We start from the raw sequence: 10000 nt of genomic DNA on the forward strand, positions 1-10000 counted from the left end.
TGCATTAGTATCACTTTTTTTTTTAATTAATGTTTTACTCTACAGTTGTGCAGTTTTTGGGGGATATATGGCATTTTTTTATTTATTTGCCAAAATTAGTAATGATATTTCTATACAGGTTTATTTAAAATAGTGCAATATGTATTATTTCTTCCTTTAATTTACAGTTAAATTATTATTTTTGTATACAGGGATTTTTTTTTTTTTTTTTTTTAATGTCGCAGAAACACTTTGTTCCTACATGAACTGCCTACCTATTTGCACTTAAAAAAAAAAGACTTTGTGGTATTTGGCATATTTGTTTTTGCAGTAGTTTTTGGGGGGTTATTTTTCCTGTAAAGATATCGAGATATATATCGTATATCGAGATATAGCAAAATATATCGAGATATATTTTTTGCTCCATATCGCCCAGCCCTACTTTTATGTTTAAACTGGAGTCAGACAATGATGGAGAGACTCAAGAAGAAGTGACAACATGTAGAGCAACAGGACGTTTCTGAATGGATAGTTGGTGAATTTATGCAGCTGATGTGTAGTTATCTTCTAGTCATTGATTAGCATATTTTGTCATGATAATCTGTAAATCGCTGGTGTGGGAACTGTTGTAAGATGCCTACAGAGTGACATGACTATAACAACTCTTCCTCTTCTCAACATGGACTGAGTGTTCCCGGGGGACGGGGCTTATGTAAATTTTAGGGTTGGTGATGTCACTAACCCGGGAGGAATGTCGTGTAGTTCCTACCAGCCGCTTGTTGTAGTCCTTATAAAACAAATTTTTGTTTGTTTGTTTGTTTTTTGTGCATTTGCTTTACAGTAAGCTAAAACTTTTATTACTTCTTCTACATTTTTAAAGTGCTTTCACTTCTGATAAGGAAGATCAGGCCTTTCCTAACTGAGCATGCTACACAACTCCTCGTCCAGGCCCTGGCCATCTCTAGGCTTGACTACTGCAATGCTCTTCTGGCTGGACTTCCATCATGTGCAACTAAACCTCTACAGATGATCCAGAACGCTGCAGCTCGTCTCGTCTTCAACACGTCACTCCTCTGTTCATCTCTCTGCACTGGCTACCTCTCGCTGCTCGCATCAAGTTCAAGGCATTGACGCTTCTTACAGATCTATCACAGGCTCAGCTCCCTCCTACTCTCACTCGCTCCTACGAGCCTACATCCCTACCAGAAGCCTACGATCGGCCAACGAGCGACGTCTACCAGAAGCCTGCGATCGGCCAGCCTGCGATCGGCCAACGAGCGACGTCTACCAGAAGCCTGCGATCGGCCAACGAGCGACGTCTACCAGAAGCCTGCGATCGGCCAACGAGCGACGTCTACCAGAAGCCTGTGATCGGCCAACGAGCGACGTCTACCAGAAGCCTGCGATCGGCCAGCCTGCGATCGGCCAACGAGCGACGTCTACCAGAAGCCTGCGATCGGTCAACGAGCGACGTCTACCAGAAGCCTGCGATCGGCCAACGAGCGACGTCTACCAGAAGCCTGCGATCGGCCAACGAGCGACGTCTACCAGAAGCCTGCGATCGGTCAACGAGCGACGTCTACCAGAAGCCTGCGATCGGCCAACGAGCGACGTCTACCAGAAGCCTGCGATCGGCCAACGAGCGACGTCTACCAGAAGCCTGCGATCGGCCAACGAGCGACGTCTACCAGAAGCCTGCGATCGGTCAACGAGCGACGTCTACCAGAAGCCTGCGATCGGCCAACGAGCGACGTCTACCAGAAGCCTGCGATCGGCCAACGAGCGACGTCTACCAGAAGCCTGCGATCGGTCAACGAGCGACGTCTACCAGAAGCCTGCGATCGGCCAACGAGCGACGTCTACCAGAAGCCTGCGATCGGCCAACGAGCGACGTCTACCAGAAGCCTGCGATCGGTCAACGAGCGACGTCTACCAGAAGCCTGCGATCGGCCAACGAGCGACGTCTACCAGAAGCCTGCGATCGGTCAACGAGCGACGTCTACCAGAAGCCTGCGATCGGCCAACGAGCGACGTCTACCAGAAGCCTGCGATCGGTCAACGAGCGACGTCTACCAGAAGCCTGCGATCGGCCAACGAGCGACGTCTACCAGAAGCCTGCGATCGGCCAACGAGCGACGTCTACCAGAAGCCTGCGATCGGTCAACGAGCGACGTCTACCAGAAGCCTGCGATCGGCCAACGAGCGACGTCTACCAGAAGCCTGCGATCGGCCAACGAGCGACGTCTACCAGAAGCCTGCGATCGGTCAACGAGCGACGTCTACCAGAAGCCTGCGATCGGCCAACGAGCGACGTCTACCAGAAGCCTACGATCGGCCAACGAGCGACGTCTACCAGAAGCCTGCGATCGGTCAACGAGCGACGTCTACCAGAAGCCTACGATCGGCCAACGAGCGACGTCTACCAGAAGCCTGCGATCGGTCAACGAGCGACGTCTACCAGAAGCCTGCGATCGGTCAACGAGCGACGTCTACCAGAAGCCTACGATCGGTCAACGAGCGACGTCTACCAGAAGCCTGCGATCGGTCAACGAGCGACGTCTACCAGAAGCCTGCGATCGGCCAACGAGCGACGTCTACCAGAAGCCTACGATCGGCCAACGAGCGACGTCTACCAGAAGCCTGCGATCGGCCAACGAGCGACGTCTACCAGAAGCCTGCGATCGGCCAACGAGCGACGTCTACCAGAAGCCTACGATCGGCCAACGAGCGACGTCTACCAGAAGCCTACGATCGGCCAACGAGCGACGTCTACCAGAAGCCTGCGATCGGCCAACGAGCGACGTCTACCAGAAGCCTGCGATCGGCCAACGAGCGACGTCTACCAGAAGCCTACGATCGGCCAACGAGCGACGTCTACCAGAAGCCTACGATCGGCCAACGAGCGGCGTCTACCAGAAGCCTGCGATCGGCCAACGAGCGACGTCTACCAGAAGCCTGCGATCGGCCAACGAGCGACGTCTACCAGAAGCCTACGATCGGCCAACGAGCGACGTCTACCAGAAGCCTGCGATCGGCCAACGAGCGACGTCTACCAGAAGCCTACGATCGGCCAACGAGCGACGTCTACCAGAAGCCTGCGATCGGCCAACGAGCGACGTCTACCAGAAGCCTGCGATCGGCCAACGAGCGACGTCTACCAGAAGCCTGCGATCGGCCAACGAGCGACGTCTACCAGAAGCCTACGATCGGCCAACGAGCGACGTCTACCAGAAGCCTACGATCGGCCAACGAGCGACGTCTACCAGAAGCCTACGATCGGCCAACGAGCGACGTCTACCAGAAGCCTGCGATCGGCCAACGAGCGACGTCTACCAGAAGCCTGCGATCGGCCAACGAGCGACGTCTACCAGAAGCCTGCGATCGGCCAACGAGCGACGTCTACCAGAAGCCTGCGATCGGTCAGTGAGCAACGTCTACCAGAAGCCTGCGATCGGCCAACGAGCGACGTCTACCAGAAGCCTACGATCGGCCAACGAGCGACGTCTACCAGAAGCCTGCGATCGGTCAACGAGCGACGTCTACCAGAAGCCTGCGATCGGCCAACGAGCGACGTCTACCAGAAGCCTGCGATCGGCCAACGAGCGACGTCTACCAGAAGCCTGCGATCGGCCAACGAGCGACGTCTACCAGAAGCCTGCGATCGGTCAGTGAGCAACGTCTACCAGAAGCCTGCGATCGGCCAACGAGCGACGTCTACCAGAAGCCTGCGATCGGTCAACGAGCGACGTCTACCAGAAGCCTGCGATCGGTCAACGAGCGACGTCTACCAGAAGCCTGCGATCGGCCAACGAGCGACGTCTACCAGAAGCCTGCGATCGGCCAACGAGCGACGTCTACCAGAAGCCTGCGATCGGCCAACGAGCGACATCTACCAGAAGCCTGCGATCGGTCAACGAGCGACGTCTACCAGAAGCCTGCGATCGGTCAACGAGCGACGTCTACCAGAAGCCTGCGATCGGTCAACGAGCGACGTCTACCAGAAGCCTGCGATCGGTCAACGAGCGACGTCTACCAGAAGCCTGCGATCGGCCAACGAGCGACGTCTACCAGAAGCCTGCGATCGGTCAACGAGCGACGTCTACCAGAAGCCTGCGATCGGTCAACGAGCGACGTCTACCAGAAGCCTGCGATCGGTCAACGAGCGACGTCTACCAGAAGCCTGCGATCGGCCAACGAGCGACGTCTACCAGGAGCCTGCGATCGGTTAACGAGCGACGTCTACCAGAAGCCTGCGATCGGCCAACGAGCGACGTCTACCATGAGCCTAAGATCGGCCAACGAGCGACGTCTACCAGAAGCCTACGATCGGTCAACGAGCGACGTCTACCAGAAGCCTGCGATCGGCCAACGAGCGACGTCTACCAGAAGCCTGCGATCGGTCAACGAGCGACGTCTACCAGAAGCCTGCGATCGGTCAACGAGCGACGTCTACCAGAAGCCTGCAATCGGCCAACGAGCGACGTCTACCAGAAGCCTACGATCGGTCAACGAGCGACGCCTACCAGAAGCCTGCGATCGGCCAACGAGCGACGTCTACCAGAAGCCTGCGATCGGTCAACGAGCGACGTCTACCAGAAGCCTACGATCGGCCAACGAGCGACGTCTACCAGAAGCCTGCGATCGGCCAACGAGCAACGTCTACCAGAAGCCTGCGATCGGCCAACAAGCGACGTCTACCAGAAGCCTGCGATCGGCCAACAAGCGACGTCTACCAGAAGCCTGCGATCGGCCAACGAGCGACGTCTACCAGAAGCCTGCGATCGGTCAACGAGCGACGTCTACCAGAAGCCTGCGATCGGCCAACGAGCGACGGCTACCAGAAGCCTACGATCGGCCAACGAGCAACGGCTACCAGAAGCCTACGATCGGCCAACGAGCAACGTCTACCAGAAGCCTGCGATCGGTCAACGAGCGACGTCTACCAGAAGCCTGCGATCGGCCAACGAGCAACGTCTACCAGAAGCCTGCGATCGGCCAACGAGCAACGTCTACCAGAAGCCTGCGATCGGCCAACGAGCGACGTCTACCAGAAGCCTGCGATCGACCAACGAGCAACGTCTACCAGAAGCCTGCGATCGACGTCTACCAGAAGCCTGCGATCGGCCAACGAGCGACGTCTACCAGAAGCCTGCGATCGGCCAACGAGCGACGTCTACCAGAAGCCTGCGATCGGCCAACGAGCGACGTCTACCAGAAGCCTGCGATCGGCCAACGAGCGACGTCTACCAGAAGCCTGCGATCGGCCAACGAGCGACGTCTACCAGAAGCCTACGATCGGTCAACGAGCGACGTCTACCAGAAGCCTGCGATCGGCCAACGAGCGACGTCTACCAGAAGCCTGCGATCGGCCAACGAGCGACGTCTACCACTTTCCAGAACGTTCTCATTCACAGTTCCCTGCTGGAGGAATGCTCTTCCACCCTCATCTGGAATGCAGAATCCCTGACAACATTCAAAAGACAGCTGAAAACTCATCTCTTCCGTGAGCACTTAACCTCAAGAAAAAAAGAAAAAAAAAAAAAAAAAAAATATTTCCTTGTCCTTTAATCCTCCCTTATTGGGCTTATGCTACTCTGAATAATGCCTGAACTTCGTATGTTGAGCACTTCTTGCGTTGTCTTTGCCTCTTCACGATGACTCGCTTAATTTAGTCCTAATTTGTAAGTCGCTTTGGACAAAAGTGTAAATGACTAAATGTAAAATATAAATGATAACGAATGAATCCTTTAAAACGAGACCAACCGTACATCTGTATTCCAAAACATTTTATACACGTTTATGATCAGATCTGTGTTTAAAAAAGGTTAACAGGTTAATAAATTATAGTTTTAGTTTGTTTAAATCGGATGAGGTACATGTTCAGGTTTTAACAGTAAATGTCCCTGATGAGAGTTTGTGATCATTATGTCAGGAGGATTTAAAGTGATAGTTCACCAAACAACTATAACAAATTCTGTCATCATATTTTCAGCTAAATGTCATTCCAAACCGGTTTGACTTCTAATGTTGGTAACAAAATAGTTTTGCTTTTGTATTTTTTGTCCACACAATGAAAGTCAGTGGAAACTGAAAATACATTCTCCACAGTGTCTTCTTTTGTGTTCAGCAGAAGAAAGAAAAAGAAAGTCAAACAGGTTTGGAACAACATGAGGGAATTTTCATTTTTGGGTGGACTGTCTCTTTAAGCCCACATGTGATCTTGCTCTCTCTGGATTTAGTTTTCTGGTCACACACCATAGGCGTAGACATGTCCCCCCCACGTTTCAAAATCTAAGTTTTGTCCCCCCCACTATTTCCCAATGTAAGATTTTGTTTTGCATTGCCTGCCTATCTCTGCCGATTTCGGAGTCTCCAAATGAATCCATTCTGCAACTTTTAAATACATAATTACATTTTTAAAAACGAAATTATAAACTTAAGTGCAGGGTCCGAAAGTTGGTCGTTTTGTCGCTATGGTTACACACACACACACACCGTTGGCGGTGCGCTCAAAGTCATCTGTCAGTTGTGCAGTTACCCAAAATCTCCTGAATGAAAACCCCTCATGTCACCGGATGAAATAAAATCGACAAGCAAAAATACAGGAGACCGCCTTACAAACGAGTGTGTGGAGGATATTGTCATTTCGCCGTAAGATTTTGATGGCGTCAAAATATTTTTTTGTAATTCTATGAATTACACTACAAACCAATGTACTACCCACCGGATGAAGAAGGGTCGGCTCTCCAAAGAACATAACATATTTATATATATATATATGTATATATAACATAACATTTTATTTTATTTTTCATGTTCGCATTTATGAGGAAAAAACAATGTTGCGGACGTGACAGTTCTCCGTTATGGACGTGAGCGCTCTAAAGCGGCACTAAAAGACTGTTTAAAACTTTCACAGAGACCTCAAACAGAAAGCACAAAGCCTGTCTTTAAATTTAATTTCGTTTTGTATTAATTGTATCTTAATTTTAATCAATGTTTCATCAACCAATTGCCTGGATTTAATAAATAAGAAGTAAGAAATATAGTATAAAATATTTAACCACGACACAGAGGCGCCGGCGCTGAACCTGGAGCTCGTCTCATAAATGAACCGAAACTCAGCGTGACTCAGACTACAACTACGTGAAAAATGTAGCCTACTTCAGTAAACTAATGAAGTAGGCTATTTGTACTTCGTTACATTCCACCACTGCTGATTAACAGTAATGTAAATGCTAAATGTCCTAATTTGTCCTACCTGTTGATACTACAACAATGCAAAGTATGCTCTTAACCTTGCAGTTTTTCACATATCATGTAAGACTCAATTTCTCCATTTCTTTGCACAAAACTCTCCAGAAAATGCCATTTAATGTTTTTTTTTTTTTTTTAAATTCACGGGGGGGCATACCCCCGGACCCCCATAGCATTTACTGTCCCCCCCAGGTTCAAAATTGCTCCTACGTCCCTGTCACACACACACACACACACACACACACACACACACACACACACACACACACACACACACACACACACACACACACACACACACACACTCAGAAAACCCTGTCATTTATATTCTACTGTGCAAAAATGTGTTGTACTGTTTTATCTCATATATCTGTCAATATGACATAACATGAAGTCAGAGTTATGCAGGACCCAGCTCACGGGTTTTATCAGTAATGCTGGAATATCAACTCTCTGTATCTGTGTGTGTTTCTGTAGCTTTAGGCTGTAGTTAACAGTACTTCACCTGTTAGTGTTCTTCAGCTTCAGGCCGCATCGCTCTGGTTATTTCACTCAAGCGTCTGTTTTCCAGGAATCCTGATGAAGTAAATCAGTGTTCAGTATCTCTTCCTTATTCTTTCATTGTAAGTACATTGTTTGAGCCGAGTCAGCAGTGTAAGATATTTTTAAAATCCCCCTGTGGTGAAAATCAACAGCATTGCTGAGTAATTCATAAGTTGACAGCATTGCTGAGTATTTCCTCCTTAAAACTGCAGTGAACCAAAGACAGTCTCAAAAACACGCTTTGAAATCGCTGGTGTTTCTGACGTCACAAACTACCTTGTAACCAATCAGATCAACGTGTGATCGTCAACCAGTGGATCTCTGAGCTGAGAGAGTGAGTGGAGGCGGGGCTCATTTGCATATTCATAGAACAGCGCATACTAAATGAGGCAAGGGTGTCGAGTTACATTCAAACTGTTTTAAGGCATTTCAAGGAAATAAACATTTAAATATGTACAATGATTGACTACAGGGGGACTTTAAAACAATGATCCGTTCATCTGGATCTCAGTGGGAAAACCTGCAAATGACAGCCTTTTTCTTTTGTGTATCAAACAGCTTATGTGCTTTCATTTCTATTCTATCTATTCATTTCTCTCTCTCTCAGGTCCGGAATGGGGCTCTTGTTCTTTGGGAGTCTTCATTTGCCTGGCCTGCTCCGGAGTCCATCGCAGTATTCCCTGCATCGGAAAAGTCAAATCCCTCCGACTCTCACGCTGGGAGGATTCAGAAGTTCAGGTGTTCACAACGTTTCTGTAAACCTTTCTGTTCTGAGAATAACCAAATAACTTGTATCAGTGTTATTTTAGTATAATATTTAATAATGTTATGAATTAGTTTTCATTTTAGTTTGAGTAATTTTATTTGCTTCTGTTATTTTTATTAGTAATTCATATTTATATTTATCTTTAATAGTGCTGGGCAATGATTAATCGCATCCAGAATAAAAGTTTGTGTTTACATAATATATATATATATGTGTGTGTATTGTGTATAATTAAATAATACACACACATATGCATGTACAGTATATATTTAAGAAATATTTGTGTGTATATTCTTTATGTATATTTATACATAATTTGTATTATATATAAATATTTGATAAACAAATAACAAATTTTTCTTAAATATATAGATGCATGTGTGTATATATACTCAAAATAATTATACACAGTACACACATATTGTCAGGATGTGTTGTAGGCAGAAGAAGTAATGAAGGTTACCATGGAAACAAATGAGTGACGGGAATACAGAATAAAGGAAGACATGTGACTAATGAAAATACAAACAAACACTGACACGTGACACATATTATCTAAACACAAACTTCTAATTTGTATGCGATTAATCGCGATTAATGGTTGCCCAGCACTAATTAATTTATTTTAATTTAATTTTTAGGTTTAGTAATTTCAGCACTTCAACTTATTTTATTTCACTTAGTTACCAAGACAACATTTGCAGTTTATAGAAATTATAGTATTTATATTTGATTTCAGCTTTAATTCAGTTAACATAAATGGGCCTGAATAGGTTTACTTTAGTTTTGGTTAACAATAACAGCATTAGCTGCGTTTACATGGACTCTAATAATCAGTTTGTAATCGGACTACTCAAAAGTCACATGTAATCACGTCAGTCGGAATGAATTGGCTTTAAATCCCTTTAAATGCCAGATAGTAAGAGGTGCTTTAAACCTCTTCTTATCCGTTCGATAGAACATCTGAACCGAAACTGGAAAGTTCTGCTTCATTGCCGTCTTCCGCTTGTTCTCCGTCTCACAGCGTGCCTCAAGGCTCTGTCCTCGGACCTCTTCTTTTCAATATTCATTTGTTACTCCTTGGTCATATTATGTGTTTTCATGGTCTCAGCTACCATTGTGATGCTGCCCAGCAAGCAATATCCGTCATTTCACCGTCTAGGTTAACTATAGACCCGATATAGTCCGGCTGTGAGTAACACACTCTAGACAAAATAACCTTGAATTTGGTTACATGTCGTTTGGCCTAAATAACTTGCGAGATGTTTGATATTCCATCATGTAAGCAAAGTCAACAGTGATTACAAGGTGTTTGGTTTCATTTCTTCACTCATTTCATTTCTTGGTTATCTAATTGATGACTAGTCTATTCTTGGGCGATGGTTTAGACGTCTATTAAATTTTCACTGACAGCCCAAACTTTGCCTTGTTTTAGCCTAGACGTCAGGGCTGACT

General features: G+C 47.1%; 1 protein-coding gene across 1 annotated transcript in view; it reads left to right on the top strand.

The window, feature by feature from the left end:
• The window catches only part of LOC307165415 (arf-GAP with dual PH domain-containing protein 1), a 20445-nt gene that overhangs the window by 3445 nt on the left and 7000 nt on the right, over positions 1–10000 (top strand). Inside the window, exon 2 of the mRNA XM_079883019.1 lies at positions 8387–8517. Coding sequence (XP_079739145.1) covers positions 8387–8517 — 131 coding nt within the window. The remainder of the gene's footprint in view (positions 1–8386; positions 8518–10000) is intronic.

This window comes from Squalius cephalus (genome assembly GCF_949319135.1).
Source record: "Squalius cephalus genome assembly, chromosome: 10".
Classification (NCBI taxonomy): Eukaryota; Metazoa; Chordata; class Actinopteri; order Cypriniformes; family Leuciscidae; genus Squalius; species Squalius cephalus.